Source organism: Danio rerio, chromosome 8 (assembly GCF_049306965.1).
Source record: "Danio rerio strain Tuebingen ecotype United States chromosome 8, GRCz12tu, whole genome shotgun sequence".
In the NCBI taxonomy this organism is placed as follows: Eukaryota; Metazoa; Chordata; class Actinopteri; order Cypriniformes; family Danionidae; genus Danio; species Danio rerio.
The window spans coordinates 61,410,379-61,429,412 of NC_133183.1; the positions used below are offsets into that span (position 1 = coordinate 61,410,379).

Consider the following 19,034-nt stretch of genomic DNA (forward strand, 5'->3'; position numbering starts at 1 on the left):
CAGGATTGACAGAGTACCTACAATAACATATGTAAATGAAAGAACACAACAACAGCATATCGTATAATAACAAACAAACGAACAAAACAAACTCGAGATGGCTTTCATTTTCTTTAAACCACGCAGCAAATAATCCAGGTCAGCTGATATATTAATGCAATATCGGAGCAGCACTAAAACCTAAGCTGTATTTTATCTGCTACTTTCTTTGAGATTTATCATCACAAAACTTAAGGATGTAAATGCACACTGTCAAAATTGATTAGTTTACTTTACTTTTAAAAATTGTGAGTGAACATGTTGCCCTAAAATGATTAAGTATCATAAAATTTAAGTTGAGTCAACTTAAAGGGGACCTATTAAGCCTCTTTTTACAAGATCTAAAATAAGTCTCCAATGTTCCTATAGTGTAAGTATTGCCAACTATTTTAAATTAAAAGGTGCTAAGCTCTGCCCGAAAAGTGATTAAATATCACAAGATTATGTCATACATCAATTTACGAATTGGATTTGCACATTTATGAATTGTATTTTTTAATTTCTGAATTGGATTTGTGTATTTATGAATTGCGTTTTTAATTTATGAATTTTTTTTGCGTATTTCTGAATTATGTTTTATTTAACGAATTGGATTTGCGTATTTATAAATTGCGGCTTGAATTTACAAATAAGTTTTGTCCATTAACGAATTGCATCTTCAATTTATGAATTGGCTTTGCGCATTTAAAAACTGCGTCTTGAATTTACAAATTAGATTTGTGCATTTATAAATTGAGTCTTGAATTTACGAATTAGATTTGCGCATTTCCGAATTGTGTCTTCAATTGACGAATTGGATTTGCGCATTTATAAATTGTGTCTTGAATTTACGAATTGGATTTGCGCATTTGCGAATTGTGTCTTCAACTGACGAATTGGATTTGCGCATTTATGAATTGTGTTGTTGAATTTACGAATAAAATTTTGTAAATGTGAATTGTGAATGTATTATTTTTTAGACTGATCTTGTTCCATAGAAAAGCCGACGGCATCATCCACAGCTCGGTACAACGGTACAGTGTGGACCATATGAGTGTCTATAAAAATCTTCAGTAACACCAAAAAAAAAAAAAAAAGTCACAAGATTTGTTGCTAGTCAATTTTTTGAAAATGTGTCAATAAGAGGGTCAGACAAAGTCACAAAGTTGGCAACACTGTATAGTGTATGTGAAATTTCAGCTCATTATACCCCACAGATCATGTTTTGTAACTCTTTGAAACTGCCCCTTTTAGGCTTTGATACTAATAGTGGCATTTTGGTGACTGTCGCTTTAAATTCAAATGAGATTGTGCTCTTTTCAAAAGAGGGCTGAGCTACAAATGCCTGTGTCAGCATAGTGGCAGATTCAAAAACAAGACTAATGCTCTGCTAATAAGGGAGAGATGGTCACTAATGCGTGGGGGCTTTCCCCCTCTGATGACACGTACAATAAGGGAGAATGCCAGTTAAAGTGTGTCTGCAGATTGTTTTTCTCAAGTGTAATTATAAAAAATAAAATTTATATTTTTTTACCATTAGAAGCTGGCTATATTCACACTCTTACCACAGAACTGTGTTTAAACTTCATATAAAAGTGATTTTTGCATAATAGGTCCACTTTAAATGCTCTAAAATACAACAGGTTTGTTCAATTTTTCTAAGTAAAGTCTACTTGTCGCTATTTTAAAATAAAGTAAATAATTGCGTTTTACAGTGCACAAAGTGATGCTCTAATTTAGTGCTTCAACAAAAAACAAACCAGACAGGATTGATAAACAAACATACCATAAATATCAGGAAGAACTAGATTTGACATTATGACACAAGAATCATCACATGAAAATATTTGGTGTGGGTTGGTCATTTCAGCAATTCACCTCCACAATAAAACAAATAATAGGGAAAATCAGAAATCTGAAGTGTCATATTTACATGTATAATATAGTGATGATATAAACCAGCATACTGGCACCACTGGTTAATCAATGTGCATATTAACCTATGGCTATAAGTGTTATTACATAGAATTAGAACAGAACGCAGCAAAATGTGTTTTGAAGTCAAAATAACCTAAACATGATTATGTTGAATGGGAGGTAGATCAAACAACACATGGAAAACTGGAAAGCAAAACATTTTTAGACATACAAAATATGAAAACGGAATATCTGAGACTTATACAGTTAAAAGCAAAGATATGAGCCCTCCTGTTTTCATAATTTTTTAATATTTCCCAAGTGATGTTTAACAGAGCAATTCAAATTGTCACAGTATTTTATATAATATTATATCTTCAGCAGAAATTCCTATTTCTTTTAGTTTGCCTGAAATAATAGTTTTAATATAAAAAAAAATATTTTAAAAATCTTATTAGCCCCTTAAAATTATTGTATATATTTTTTGATTGTCTAAATGTTACTTTAAGCAGAATAATAGTATCTTTATAATAATTTTATTATTAATAATTTTATAAATAATTTTTATTTATAATAAATTTATTATTATTAGAAATTAGTTATCAAAACTATCCTGTTTCAAAATATGTTTTCTCTGTTAACAGCACTTGGAAAATATAAAAAAAATATATAAAAAAAAATTTAACACACACAGGGCAAATAATTTAGCCTTCAACTGTGTATTAAATGTACATTGCATATCTGAAACTAGAACCGTCAGTTTCACGAGATGTTTAAGATATTTTCCATTATTACTTAAAGCTACTATGAGTTTACTTTGCCTGGAGTAAGCTGTGCAACATTAAGCCTTATCAAAACTTGCCTAAAATTCATCGTCAGCTCTAAAATTCTACAGATATATTTGGTTGCATTGATTGACAGAAATGTTGACTTCATTTTTTAAGACAAAACACAACCTGAAATGTGTACATTCGGTAAAAGTGAACAATTGTTCAACTCAAAGCATAAATAAAAGAGTTTTTTTTTTTTACATATTTGGAATTTCTACATCAAGCTTTCGCTGTTTTGGCCACAATTACAGACCCTGGATGTGCACTAGTGCATGAGAGCACTGCAAAAATTGCTTTACTTACTTAAGGTTTTTCTCTTGTTTCTAGTTCAAATATCTAAACATTCTTAAATTAAGATGCATTTTCTAGACAAGTTTTTGTTTTCAGAAATTATTTGTGATGGGAATAATGGTTTTATAAATAAACAATGTTACTAACGGAATTGCTTCTTTCAGTAACGAGTAATCAAATAAATTACAGTTTCCGTTGTTACAACGCTATTACCATCACTAACCATTATATGCTGTGTTATATAATTGATATTTCATTTACAATTGGGCTCACTGACAAGGTTTTCATCCACAGAGGTTGGACAACCACATAACTCATGATGATTGGGGATTGTGCCTAGTGGTGGGACAACCACATAACTGATGATGATTGGTGAGTGTGTGTAAGGGTGGGACAACCACATAACTGATAATGATTGTAGAGTGTGTGTTTAAGGCTAGGACAACCATATAACCGATGATGATTGGTGAGTGTGTGTAAGAGTGGGACAACCACATAACTGATTATGTTTGGGGATTGTGTGTAGTGGTGGGACAACCACATAGCTGATGATGATTGGTGAGTGTGTGTAGGGGTGGGTCAACCAAAAACCAATGATGATTGGAGATTGTGTATAGGGGCGGGACAACCACATAACTGATGATGATGATTGGGTAGTGTGTGTAGGAGTGGGACAACCACATAACTGATGATGATCAGGCATTGTGTGTAGGGGCGGAACAACAACATAGCTGATGATGATTGGGGAGTGTGTGTAGGAGCGGGACAACCAAATAACTGATGCTTGTTTGGCAGTGTGTGTAAGAGTGGGACAACCACATAACTGATGATGATTGGGGAGTGTGTGTAGAGACGGGACAACCACATAACTGATGAATATTAGGGTGTGTGTGTAGGGGCGGGATAACCAGATAACTGGTGATGATCGGGGACTGCGTGTAGGGGTGGGACAACCACATAACTGATAATGATTGGAGATTGTGTGTTGGGTAATAATATTATAATAAAATAGAATAGAATGGTGTACAATGTTTTATTTATAATAATTTATTTATTTTAGTGTCCAATTTATTAAACATACAGCGGTCACTTTTTGGACATTTTTAAAAATTAACGCAATAGTTACTTTCGCTGGTAATTAGTTAGTTTTATAATGATGTAATCCAGTTACTAACTTTTTTTACTTACTTTTTATGAGAAGTAACTAGTAACTATAACAAATGTTTTACCTTAAATCAAGCAAAATAAACTGCCAATGGCATAAGCAAAACAATTTTGGTTTCAGTTTGAAATAAGAACATTTTATTTACCCTAATGGAAGATTATTTAGCTAGTTTTAACAAAAAAAAACTCAGATAATTCTGACTTACTGATTCTGAAAACAAAACAATATTTTGAATTTGTGTAGAAAGTGCTTCTTGACTGAAGAATTTTTAGATATCTGGCCCGAAAACTGGACAAAAATCCTAAGCAAGTAGAATTTCTTTTAGTTTTTTTTTTTTGCAGTGAGTAAAGCTCAAAGAGGGCTGGCAAAACAAGTGCTAGTATTGCATAAGTTTTCACAGGAGCGTGAAAAGGATTGTGGGTAAGAGAGTGCTGTGAGGAGCTGGCTGGTGGCTTTTACCGGGCGGTGAGCAGAGTAAGTGGTTATCTCACGCTTTGAGACATGTGCAGCGGAGTCAGCATCTCCTCAAAGATGGCTCCTTTCACATTTGAACCACGCAGATTGGCTTCCTGTAGATCACAGCCTGAGAGATCGCAGTTCTGAACACACAATCAAATAATCAAGAGTAATTTTAAGCAGGATGCTAGTGTCTTGAAAAACAACTAGTCAAATATTATTTACAATCATCATGGCAAAGATAAAAGAAATCAGTAATTAGAAATGAGTTATTAAAACTATCATGTTTAGGAATGTGTTTTAAAAAATCTTATCGTTAAACAGAAATTGGTGAAAAAATATGCAGGGCTCATAATTCTGACTTTAATTGTTCATATTTTTCTTCTTCCTTTGAAAAATCTCTAAACATTTTCAAACATTCAATCAACACTGCCGTCTCACCTCTAGATCTGTGCCGGCTAATGTAGCACCACGCAGGTTACAGTTCTTTAGCTTAGCATTCTTCAGCGTAGCCACACGCAAATTTATCCCAGTCATCTGACTGCCCTCCATGTCCACTCCTTTCAGATTAGCCCCTAAAGCGCACAGCAAAAACATTGCTTAAAACATGGCAGTTCAACATTAAAGGCACAGTTCACCCAAAAACTCTGGACCTTTTATCTGCTCATTGTAATTGGGATAATGAGGAAATAACACACACCCGACCATGGAACAGTTTAGAAGCCAAATGTCTGATTACTTTTGGTCCCTTAACAAGTGGGAGGCGCATATGCAAACTCTTCCTACAGCGGTCACTTGATTTGGATGTTAATACGCTCAAATTAAAGCTGACACTCTGCAGTTAAAACACATCTTGTTGGTTTTATTTCAAATCGGTTGTGCTGGTGTATAGAGCTAAAAATGTTAGAATTGTGTCAATGTCCAAATACAGTTGAAACCAGAATTTTACATACACTCTGAAAAAAGGAACATAGCCATTTTTTTTAATGTCTGGTGTTAAATCATACTAAATGTTTACTATTTTAGGTCCGTTAGGATTACCTAAATGATTTACATTTGCTAAATACCAGATTAATAAGATTTTTTTTTTTAGATTTTTTTTTTTTATTTCTAGACAGTCAAAAGTTTAAACACATTTCCTTGGTATTTTTTTTTTTTTAGCTTTGCTTTAAAACTGTATACTTTGGTCAAATGTTTTGGGTTTTCTTCCACAAGCTTCACACAATAGTTTGCAGGAATTTTGGCCCATTCCTCCAGACAGAATTGGTGTAGCTGAGTCAGATTTGTAGGCTGTCTTGCTCGCACAAGCTTTTTCAACTCTGGCCACACATTTTCTATAGGATTGAGATCAGGGCTTTGTGATGGCCACTCCAAAACATTCACTCAGTTGTCCTTAAAGCACATTTTAACTCATTTGGCAGTATGCTAAGGGTCATGGTCTGTTTGGAAGATCCATTTGTGGCCAAGTTTTAATTTTCTGACTGATGTCTTGAGATGTTGATTCAGTATTTCTCCATAATGTTCTTTCTTCATGATGCCATCTATGCTGTGAAGTGGACCAGTCCTTCCTACAGCAAAACAGCCCCACAACATGATGCTGCCGCCCCCATACTTCACAGTTGGGATGGTGTTCCTAGGCTTGTAAGCTTCCCCTTTGTCCTCCAAATGTAACACTGGTCATTATGGCCAAACAGTTCAATCTTAGTTCCATCAGACCACAGGACATGCCTCTATAAAATATTCTTTTCCCAGTGTAATTTAGCAAATTGTAATCTGGCTTTTTTTTTTGTTGTTGATTCTGGCTTGTTGATTTTCCCATGTTGTCACACAAGGAAGCAGTGTGTTTGAGGTTTTCCTTAAATACTATTCTACAGTTGTGACTCCAATTAACTCAAATGTTGTCAATTAGCCAATCAGAAACTTCCAAAACCTTGACAGCATCATGTGAGGTTTTTCAGAGGCAGAATAATCTTACTGTATGTGAACTTGAATTTCAATAAAAGTTAAAACAATTTCTCAAAAAAATCTCTCTCTCATTATTCTGCTATTAAGCAGAACAGAAACAAATTCAATAATTCTAACTTACCTAAAAGAGAAACAGTTTAGTAAAAAAAAAAAAAAACCTTTTTTTTTAAAATATGTTTTTTAAATGTGCCTTTTTATACAGTGTATGTAAATATAGGTAAATAAATATTCATAAACACATATAAATGTTCACACGTTTAAAAAAAATCTAAAATCTAAACATTCCAAACCTTCAAGGTGCTGACGACGTTAAATGTGTCATAATATGTCATGTGAAAAGGGTCCATCAGCTTAATTCTACTAGATAAAATAAACACTGGATTTAAATATGCAGGAGTTTTACCCTCTAAATTGGCTTTAAGTCCAGAGGGATCCTCAAAGTTACATCCTTTAAGAGACGCTCCCTCCGCATTGGAGCAGAGCATCTTCACGCCCTGAAGATTAGCACCCTGGAGAACAGGATCATTTAACAAACTGAGAGATGAAAAAGAAGGAGATTTGTCCCAGAGCAAGAGATAAAGGGCTCACATCCAGGTTGGCTCCCGACAGGTCGGCTCTCTCTAGGTTTGAGCAGCACAGGTTTGCATAGGTGAGATTGCAGCGACTCAGATTAGCCATCTTAAAATTAATATAGCGCAAATCCAGCCGAGAGAGATCCGCTCCACTGAAATTAAGACCCTGAGAGGGAAAGAGCAGAAAAAGGGGACCTATTATGCATAAATCGTTTTCATAAGACGTTTAAACACAGTTGTGTGGCAGCAGTGTGTGAATACAACCAGCTTCTAATGGTAAAAATGAATTAATTCTGTTTTTTATGATCACGCTTGATAAAAACAGTCTGCAGAAACACTTCTCTCTTTGAACGTGTCATCAGTAAGAGAAAGCCCCGCCCATTAGGGACCATCTCTCCCTCATTAGCATAGGAGATTAGTCTTGTTTTTGAATCTGCCACTATGTTGACACACAGGCATTTGTAGCTCCGCCCTCTTTTAAAAAGAGCACAGTCTCATTTAAATTTAAAGTGACAGTCACCAAATAGGCATGGTTAGAATAAAAGCCGAAAAGGGTCATGTTCAAAGAGTTTTAAAACATTATTTGTGGGGTATTTTGATCTGAAATGTCACATGCAGACTCTTATGACACTTATTTTACACCTTGTAAAAAGGGCTTAATAGGACCCCTTTAACACCAAAAGAACATGACATTAAATATGACTTTTTATACATTCATATGATGTCTTCTACCTGACAGCGTAGCTCTGATTTGGTTGGAGTAGCCAACAGAAACCGAACAAACTCCTTCCGTGAGAGCGGAGAGTGGTCTTCAGGTGGATGGGAATTCTTTAGCAAATCAGAAGAGTCAAAAATACACAATTAATGCACAATTATATGCATACAATATTGATAATTTTTCGGATTTAGCAAAAAAAAAAAGTTTTTATTTTCAAAAGGATTTACCATACAAAGCCATGACAACAAATGTTTTATGTTGCATTAATTTGAATCAGTTAATCAAGTTTAAAATAAAATGTTTTCAAATATATAAACAAAAAGTTTAGTGACACAATGGCTCAGTGGTTAGCACTAGGGATATAACGATTTATCGTTGTACGATTTATTGCGATGCAAAAATATCACAATATGCATCGTGGCGTTATGAAGATTTGATTACGATATGACGTCTGTTTTCTCTTATTAGTTGAGCTGTTTGCAAGTGAGCTACGTTCCACCTGCTGTCGCACGTGAGTTCAGATTGCAGCAGCAGTAATGTTAGCAGACCAAGATGAGTGGAGCTGAAATAGAGGATGGCCCATCCTCTCAAAATCAGACGTCTGGCAACATTTCGGTTGACCAGTCATTGCTTTAGACTCGTCCGCTTTTTGACACGCATACTGGGTCAAACATCCTAAGTTTTAAAGTCTTCACAGTGAATTACATACTTTGCACAGCGACAGGGATACCTCCTAATGGTGTTGAAAGAGTCACATACTGTATTTATAAGGTACAATTCACCCTAAAATATCATTCTGTCTTCATATAATGTTCCCGCCGCAAAATCACACATGACGTGAGCTGACTGTGAGCTGCTGACTGTGAGCTGTTACTACAGAGGGCGGACTTTGATAGACGCGCACGTATGGCAAGCCGTTTTAGCATTTAAACCTTTGTTCTGACTATCCATAAATATATTTAGAGATATCTCTAATTATATTTTGACTAGTCATAATTATAATTCGACTAGTCAGAATGACAATTAGAGATATCTGCAATTACAATTGTACTAGTACGAAATCAGATTGGAGATATCTGCAAATATATTATGACTAGTCATATTCCTCCATTGACTTCCATTGAAAAATATTTGCAGATATCTCTAAATGAGTTTTGATTAGTCAAAATTGTAATTAGAGATATCTCTAAATTAATTTAATTAAATATGAATTAAATACCTGGAAATGTGGATTTTTTTTGCACACACAAAAAACACAAGTGACCAAGCAAAGCCTTAAGCTCTTACTGTTAAATTCAATTGAATAGAAAGTTTATTTTTTTTTGCACCTTTACTTAAATTGTTCCTTAATTTTGTCTCTGTCATTTCAATAATATTTTTAAGAAGTTTTTAAATTGTTTTATTTTCCAGAGACAGGCCTGTTTAATTTATTTTCTTAAAGAAGGTTCAGTTTAACAAGTTGAAACAAAAGTAATACATAAAAAATAGTTTACTTGGTAAAATTTGCATTTCAGTTTAATTTTAAATTTTTATTCCAAATATCGTGATACATATCGAATCGTGAACATTATATCGTGATACACATCGTATCGTGAGCTAAGTGTATTATTACACCCCTAGTTAGCACTGTTGCCTCAAAGCAAGAAGCTTCCTGGTTCGTGTCCTGGCTAGGTCAGATGGTATTTCTGTGTGGAGTATGCATGTTCTCCCCGTGTTCGCATTGGTTTTCTACGGGTGCTCCGATGTCCCCTAAAGACATGTAATGTAAGTGAATTGGGTAAACAAAATTGGCCATATTGTATGTTGAGTGTGTGTGTGTGTGAACGTGAGAGTGTATAGGCGTTTCCTAGTACTGGGAAAGCCACGCATGATGCGCATGGGGTGTAAAGTGCAGTGTGCTTAAATACCTTGATGGCGACTTCCAGCTGTTCTGCCAGTTGCTCTATTCCAAAAAATCTAGCTTCTTCCAGTACACCTATAAAGCATTAATAAAATGATCACATTTGAAGATTGTCGTTTTCATCTCATCTTATGCCTCTCTTAAAAAATTGGGTGATACTTTATAAAGGTACAATTCTCTAAATTATTACATCATTATTAACTATGACTTTTGCCTCAATAACTCCCAATTTGCCGCATATTATTAGATATTGAGGAGGTAGTTAGGTTTGCAGTAGGTAGGATTAGGGATGTAGACTAAGATCATGCAGAATATGCATTTTATAAAGTAGTTTTAAACAGCTAATATCTCAATAAAGCGCAGGTAATAAACTACTAGTTAATAGTGAGAATATGCTGCTTAAACTAAAGTGTTACCAAAGCTTGTATGTTAAATGGATCCATGTTCAGTAAAACTTAATAAAGAAAAAATAGCTAGTAGTGTACAGTGTTGTATGCAATTAAAAAATAATTAGTTATTGAACAGTGGAGTCGTTATCACATTTGGCCTTACTTTTTATAAACATGGCTTTGAATTAGTGATTGACTCAGGTTAAAAATATTGCAATAATCTACATACCAGGCTAACTGCTTATATTAGGCCCAGGTGGGATCCGTTTATTTACTTAATGTGTAATAAATATATACATGTGTGTAAATATATATATTTGTTCAGTTTTTTCTATTAATTTCAGTACTATTATTGAATAATATGCAGATGTTTAGGTGATTTAACAGTTTGTAAAGTGTAATTTTCTGTCTATTAGTAGATATATATATATATATATATATATATATATATATATATATATATATATATATATATATATATATATATATATATATATATATATGCAGTGCTTAATTTATGAATTGCGAAGTCCTGGAACAGATTGGGCTAACGGATTCGACATGCTACCCAAGGATGGAGAGGTGTCACTCATGAAAGTGTAGAGCGGGTGGTGTGGGGGGGTGTTTGGGGTTGTATGGCAAAGGGCTATTGTGAAAAAAGTGAAGAGTGAGGTGGTTGAGGGGGTTTGGGTAGGGTGGGTGTTGCAAATGAAAGTGAAGAGGGTTGGGGAGTCGTGGAAGAAAGTGAAAGATAACAGCGGACGGGGGAGGAGGGCAGTTGAGGAGGAGGATTGGTAAATCGAAGCGCTGGATCAGATTTCAGAAGTGCCGGATCTGGATTCGAAGTGTTCCGGCACAAATTAAGCCTTGTACATATATATATATCCAAACAATACAAACATAAGAACAAAACAAAACAATCTAACAAATTAGTTGTGTAAAAGCAATGCAATGACACAACATTGTATGCATATACTTGTGCATTAATTGTGTATTTTTGTCCCTTCTAATTTGCTAATAAATTCTCATCCACTTGAAGACCACTCTCCACTCTCACGGAAGGAGTTTGTTCGGTTTCTGTTGGCTACTCCAACGAAATCGTGATGGTTCTGTGGGTCTCGTCTGTAAAATCTAAGCTTTATTTTGTATTCTCTATAGAATTCAAGTCAGGTAATTGGCTGGGCCATTCTACAGCTTGATTGTCTTTCTTTGAAAGCATTTCAGAGTTTCCTTGGCTGTGTTTTGGATCTTGCTGAAATGTCCACCATAGTTTCATCTTGATCCTCCTGCTAATGTAGATGTTGAACTGAAGCAGCTGATATTCATTTACACTAAGGGCAGAGGAATGCTAAAGAACTACCGAGAGATTTCAGCTGCTGTCTGGGCTTTCACTGCCTTTCTACACCTCCCTTTCTTCATGTGTTCACTGCATTTATTCTGCATCATTTCATTTTATTACACAGAACTTAATTTGTAAACTAATTAGATTAGTTTTATTTTGCAAACATGGATTTCTTTGGTTGTTACCAACATCCTGAGAAAAATGATGACGTGTTCAATACTTATACACTGTATATGAGAGACTTACTTTATTTACCAAACATGTCATCAAAAAAAAATTGCTTTAATATTTAGTTCTTATGCCTTTATTACCCCAAAATTCTGCAAATAATAGCAAAAAAAAGATTCTGTCTGGCTCCAATCTATATTTAGTGAATTAAATGAAAACAGTCACCTAAAAACGCTTCAGGTAGCATTCCGGCTGACTCACCGAGTAAGTTTATTCCATCATTGATGATGATCTGACCATGTCTCAGGTAATTGAGGATGGGCTCAAAGTACTCTGGGCTCCGGTCAATGAGGAAAGCCCCACGTTCATCCTGTTTATTGCCCCAAACATCTGCAGGTGCACAAAACAGACCAAAGAACTCTGATATAACATCACTGTGATTTACAGTCTGATAAACAAGCAAAATAAACTCAGCTTAAAGTCATTATTAAATCAAAATAATTGCTTTTAAAATGGACACCAATGCTCAAAATTTTAAGACAATACTCTGATTAAGAAACTACCATGCAAACAGAGATTTTTAATGACCTATAATTTACAATTTTCACTTTTAATCCACATTAATATAAATAGCTCGTCTTGGACATCTTTAATGAGGGTCTGAAAGTTTGCTTTTGAACTAACCCTTCTCTCTAAACATGTGTGCCAGCATGCTGTCGGGCTCCTTACTCACAAGAGTACTCCTGAAACAAGAGAAAACAAAATATACACATAAACACTAGTTAATGGATACCAGTGTATTTGAAGCCAGTAGGAAAGCAAAGTATGCAGCATGTTTACCTAGTGGTTGTGAAAAGCCGCCCACCAATATTCAGCGTCAGCCAATCAGTGTGCGATCCTGAGATGTCATCTGACATTTTGCCCTCACTATGAGGATCTACAGCACAAACAACTAATAAACACTGACCTGGCATCTCAAACTTCACTGAATAATAATTATTAAAATGCATTTATGTAAGTTCATGAAAGGTGAATTTAATGTTCCTTTTGTGTTCCTTGGCAAATCCAATCTATGGCATAAGTGTTATTAATAAAGCTTAAAATATAAATCCAGCAGCTGAACTACAATGAAAACAAACTGATGTTCACTCACCAATGAAAGCGTCTCCTTCTGACACATACAGCACATCATCATCTCTGTGGGGGGAAAAAAAAAAAAATATATATATAATATATATATTTATTATATATATATATATATATATATATATATATATATATATATATATATATATATATATATATATATATATGTATATATATAATATATATATTTATTATATATATATATATATATATATATATATATATATATATATATATATATATATATATATATATATATATATATATATAAAGAGACGAATGAACGGTTTTTGTCCCTTGAAAGTGTTTACGCCTGCTTGAGTTATTATGCTGCCTGTCGTATAAAGATTATATAATCAGCAGAATAAAATTTTCTTAAAATGACAATAATATTACTAATTCTAAAAACTTCAGTCAAATATATCACATGACACAAATGATGTATCATAACAAGTTTATCTGCAGCTACCTTTTAGCAGTGGCCAGTGGCGCAAAAAGGGGGTATGCAGTATATGTGGCGCATAGGGGCGCCACACATGGGGTGCGCCATTGTGCCAAAACTATTTTTGAAATTATCCATATTAAAAGTTTCAAATAATATATATATATTTTGTTAAAAATGTTTATTTAGCATTTTATACGCGTATAATATTGTATTTTATTAAATTAAAAAATCATTCCACCCCTCCCCCCCATTTTTCATACCATATACGTATTTTTATGAATTTATTATGTATCACATTGATTCATCAGGCCTTTTGGTAACTTCTTAGCTCAAAACTATTTTAATTTTAGCTACAAACAAAGTTATAACATTTCAATTAAATAGAACATTTCACACAGTTTGTTTCTGTTTTTTTTTACACTAAACATTTGACAGTCTTTTTTATTTCACTTTTAGCAGTTTCAGTCAATTGTTCTTGCAAAGACAGACCTTACACCTCTCACAGTATGCATGTGAGAAGTAATTGCAATGTTCTTTTGTCCTTTAGGACTCTCATGTCTATCATTTTGTTTTGAAAAATGTAGTACAAAAAGTCCAAAAGCAAGGCTAGTCAAGGTGCTATAATCATTTAGTGAGGGAAAATTAAATTAAGAAGAAATTTGGGCTGGTATGAGATACATTTCTTTGCGACTTAACATGCTTAATGTAATTATACCTTTTACTACTTCAAAAAATACCGTTTCGCAGTTCTTTACACAACTGAAATAGTATGAAGCATATTGATATCTTTATGAAACAATATCTTTAATTTATTGATGGAAATATTTTCCACATTTTATCACTTGCCTGTTTTAAAATAAAGTTGGATTGAAGGGGGGCACGCAAAAGTTGAAGCCGCATACCCATCAGTATATGCGGCGCATAGTGGCGCTACACATGGGGCGCCATTGTGCCAAAACTATTTTTGAAATTATCCTTATTAAAAGATTTAAATAATAAAAATAAATAAATATGTTTTGTTAAAATTGCTTATTTTGCATCTTATACAAGTATAATAATGTATTTTATTAAATAAAAAGTTATACTATTAATTGCATACGCTGGCACACACGTTTAATTCAAAATCATTTAACACAATAACATGCAGTCACACAGCCAAGTGTAAAGTATTCATGTAGATGTAACTGATTAAAATAAACTGTCAAATCCTACATACACAGTTGATGTCAAAAATCATAAATTTGATCTGAATTTTTTCTTTATTTATTATTATTTATAATTAATTAATTATTTTGCCAAAATAAGAGGGATCACACAAAATGTATGTTTATGTAAGTACAGACCTTTTTCACATGAGCAGGTATTTCAGATTTAGTATTTGGATTAAAATTCCCTATATAAATTTAATATACTTGATATTAATGATTCTTAAACCTATTAAAACTTACACATGAACAAAAGTCAGGGTGGTTGAGGGCGCAAAACTTAAACCCGCATACCCCTCAGTAAATGTGTAGTTGCGCTCCTGCCTTTTAGTACCAAGGGCCGGTGTCCTGCAGATTTTAGCTCCAACTTGCCTCAACAAACCTGCACGGATGTTTCTAGGAAGCCTAGTAAGAGCTTGATTAGCTACCCCAGGTGTGTCTGATTGGGGTTGAAACTAAACTTTGCAAGACACCGGCCCTCCAGGGCTGAGTTTGGACACCCCTGTAGTACATCCAGCACGTACACATTTGTTTATTCAACTCAAGGCAGGAGAGAAATGTTTTCTCAGTAATATTCCCTCTATTGTTTTCCATAAATGAACAAATAATTGTTGAAAAATGCCTATGAAACTGTACCTGATGAGGGCAATGTCGTCTATAAGACCACCTTTCCCATTATACAAGTTACAAGCCCTTAATCCCAATTTATTGCTTGCGAGTGTCAAAAGATCAGACAGAGTCCCATAAACAGCTACAACCTGCAACAGAAACAACAACACGATCAATCCATTAATGCTGTAATGATTGCACTACAAATTTTATTACAGGGTCAACGACGAGACCATTTTAGTGTCTGCGCCATATTATATTATAAATATTTATAAAACTGATTTTATATATACAGTAGATGGCCTATAGAAGGCAATTTAAAAGGTTTTAAATAACTTAAGTAATAATAAAATGATAAAATAAGGGTGAAGTAAAGTTATGTTGTCACTATCTTTCAGCATTGCACAGTTTCAGGTAAAGTCAAGCCTCAAATTATTTATGCCCCTGGCAAATTCTTCAGCCAGCTGGAGTTTTTTTGTCCGGAAATGACACAGGCTTCTCCAAAAACATAATAAGATAATGTACAAAAAATATTTCTCAGCTTTAATTTACATTTAAACACAAACTTTAGGTCAGAATTTGCCAGGGGTATGAATAATTTAGGGCTTGACTGTATATATTTAAACAACCTACTTATTCCACCTGTAATACAATAAAATAAGTGATTAATTTTTTATTTTTAAACAATTAAATGTTTAGTGGAGAGATGCCCAAACTAGGAACTGTGGACCATAGTTGGCCCATGGTAACCTGTTATTTGGCCCACCATAAGAAGAGAATAAGAATGAGGGAGAGGGTTTGGACGAGAGCCTTCTACAAAGATTGTCATTTCTAATTTGAATAAACCCTTTTTTGTTTATTTGTTTTTAAATCGCTGAGCTACAAAACGCAAACAAACTAAATGTTGTAACGGAATCAGATTTTTAGAAAATATAAATACAATGCAGAAGACATTGGCAAATCAAGAGACAGCATTCTGTTATAAATGGGATTGTTTTTCTTTTCCAGTAATAAATCCATTGTACAATTACAAAACATACACTGCATTAGTTAATATAAGGCATTGTTTTGTAGTCATTTTAAATATGAAATAAATTAGAAATAGATTTGCAAATATTTGTAATAGAGTAATAATTCTGTGATTTGGTTTTTGGCCATTCATAAGCTCGGCCACCCACAGTGATTTAAAGGATAAGTATAAATATTTTTATATTTATACACTTTCCCTCTATGAAAATGTTTCCAGACTGATATTTGTCTGATCCCATAATTCTGTGGTTAGTTGTTTTGAAAAATATAAGGAGATATTTCAATATAACGTTAATATACTTTCTCTGTGAAGTAATGTTTTTACTGCAAAAGTCACATCCATAATGCTGGAATAGCTCGTATATAACAAAAATGCTGTTAATAATATATACTTATTAGTTGGTGTCGGTTTGAGGTAAAGTTGGATTTATATTAGCACATTGGTTCAGTAACAACTTGTGACATGCTCCCTATATTGTTTACCACTGTACTTTGAATATTCGGTCTGATATCACATGTAAATATTACTTAAAAACAGCATTAGCACTATTATTTATTTGACTATAAACAATGATTTACTTTGATAGTCGATGGCTGCTAATATAATTTCACTATTTATATTTTGTAAATAATACTTTTCTGAATGTGTGAATATACGTAAAACCAACTTTACCTCAGATGTTGTTGGTAGTGTCAACAAGACAAATAATGCAAACCCGAGGTACAGTAAACAATGTTAAAATACCAGTAAAGCGAGCTATTCTTTGGCCTAACCCATATCGACAATATTAAACTGACAACGTGTATGTCTGAAAGCGATATAGAAGCTTTCTGTATCTATTTCTTAACAAACTGGGAGATGTTTTCATATGGGATTAACAGTCATGGGATTAACAGGACATCACTGGAGTTGGACACATGCTAAACGTTCAACTCACCTTGCCATTTTTGGAGGTTCCGTTGACAAAAAGCGTCACCCTTCGCATGCTTTGTTTACACTAATTAAACTGTATTAACTGTACAAATATTAATAAATTAATATCTCACTAACTTATCTATGTATTAAACTAATACCTACGTAGAGCGAGTAGAAAGAACCAACCTAGCTACATTGTACCCAGATGACTAAGGAGGCGACCAATCAAAACGCAGATTCTGTTGCCGACGTTGACTGTCGACCAATCACAGGGTGCGTTTTGTAGACTCTGCCTGCGGTTCTGACCAATCGGACACAATTGTGGTGTTGGTCTTTTAATGAAAAACTTGCCTGGTGAGATTGGAATTTTGACGCAAGGGAAATGATTAGCTCAGTGACTGGGGCTCTAAAACTACTCATTCATTACAGAGACGAATATAAAACTGTGGCTTCAATTCTGGATTCAATTCGATTCTATAATGGACTGTAAACAAACTCAAAGAAAAGGAACGAGAAGGAAGAATAAAAAGGAACGTATCCCTTCTAATATATAAAGTTTTGCAGGGAAACATATTACTAATAAATATATACGTATTCATTGATTTTATATATCAGTTTTTTATATTTGAATCCATTTGTGCAATGATGAAGCTTTTTTTTCCACAGTAGAGGGCAGAACAGGACAAAGTAGGATCTTTTTAATTTAATAAAATGATCTAAAACTAGTCTAAAGTATATAACTTGTTTCCTTTTCCTAAATTGAATAATTATTATTATTATTATTATTATTATTATTATTATTATTATTATTATTATTGTAGTGTAATGCTTTGTGTAATAATTACATTATTTATAGTGATAGTTAAATTAAAATGGGGAATTTGTATCAATATTTCTAATCTGCACAAGTTTGTATCAAACGCCACTGCCTCACCCAATCTGTAATATATTTTCATTAGTTCAATTTAGATATAAATTTTTTGATGTGTTAATTAGTAATTAATTAATTAAATGTTTACATTTTGAAACAGTTTATTATTATTATTATTATTATTATTATTATTATTATTATTATTATTATCAAGAGTCATAATTAGTTTATTTGGTAAAATTAAAGGGAATTTGTAATTTGCTTGTTTGTATCAATTTTATTTTTAAATAATAAGCAGAATATTATTAAATATTTGTATGTACAATAATATTATGTCAATAAATTGTGAATAAATTATAATAATTTTTATTTTAAATATGAATTAATTGTATATTTGCAATTGCATTTGGATATTATTATTATTATTATTATTATTATTATGGGCGTTGCGGTGGTGCAGTGGTTAGCACTGTCACCTCACAGCAAGAAGGTCACTGGTTTGAGCCCTGGCTGGGCCAGTTGGCATTTCTGTGTGGAGTTTGCATGTTCTCCTCGTGTTCGCGTGGATTTCCTCTGGCTGCTCCAGTTTCCCCCACAGACACATTATAGGGTAATTGAATAAAATAAATTGGCCGTAGTGTATGTGTGTGAATGTGAAAGTGTATGGGTGTTTCCCAGTACTGAGTTGCGGCTGGAAGGGCATCCGCTGCGTAAAACATATAAGTTGGCGGTTCATTCCGCTGTGGCGACCCCAGCCCAGATTAATAAAGGGACTAAGCCGGAATAAAATGAATAAATGAATGAATGAATATACGTTTTGTAAACCAAATAACAAAGCAATTCAAAGCGATTTACAAACAGACTCTCGTGGAAACTCTGTTATTAAGTGCGAAAGCCTTTCTTATGTAACTGTCTAGACCATTTTGAGAGATGTAAACAAAAACAATGGTCCCAACGTATTCCCTGTTTTACATTTTTAATTTCTACAGCTTCCGAGAATTCAAAAAGAGCCACACATTGATTAATTATGTCATGATAGCTGTTTTAACATTAAGATATGATTGATTGGCCATTCGGCGAGG

At 33.6% G+C, this 19,034-nt stretch overlaps 1 protein-coding gene across 1 annotated transcript; it reads right to left on the minus strand.

Moving 5' to 3' along the window:
- Nucleotides 1–4,583: 4,583 nt before the first annotated feature.
- On the minus strand, nt 4,584–17,284 carry kctd9a (potassium channel tetramerization domain containing 9a). Its single transcript, NM_001013567.3, has 12 exons — nt 17,104–17,284; nt 15,164–15,285; nt 12,885–12,928; nt 12,572–12,668; nt 12,416–12,474; nt 11,993–12,121; nt 9,840–9,907; nt 7,947–8,042; nt 7,231–7,380; nt 7,046–7,151; nt 5,119–5,252; nt 4,584–4,820 (listed from the first exon to the last, which is right to left on the minus strand). The coding sequence occupies exons 1-12, from the start codon at nt 17,149–17,151 to the stop codon at nt 4,704–4,706; spliced, it is 1,170 nt and encodes a 389-aa protein (NP_001013585.2). The 5' UTR covers nt 17,152–17,284; the 3' UTR covers nt 4,584–4,703.
- Nucleotides 17,285–19,034: the final 1,750 nt, after the last annotated feature.

Bases quoted from the DNA above. Each gene is read 5' to 3' on its own strand.
- kctd9a (NM_001013567.3), bottom strand. From the start codon at position 17,151: ATGCGAAGGGTGACGCTTTTTGTCAACGGAACCTCCAAAAATGGCAAG. The intron at 7,152-7,230 runs GTGAGCCCTTTA...CCTGTTCTCCAG, and splicing joins TGTCGGGAGCCAACCTGGAT to GGTGCTAATCTTCAGGGCGT. The intron at 4,821-5,118 runs GTGAGACGGCAG...TTGTGTGTTCAG, and splicing joins TAGCCGGCACAGATCTAGAG to AACTGCGATCTCTCAGGCTG.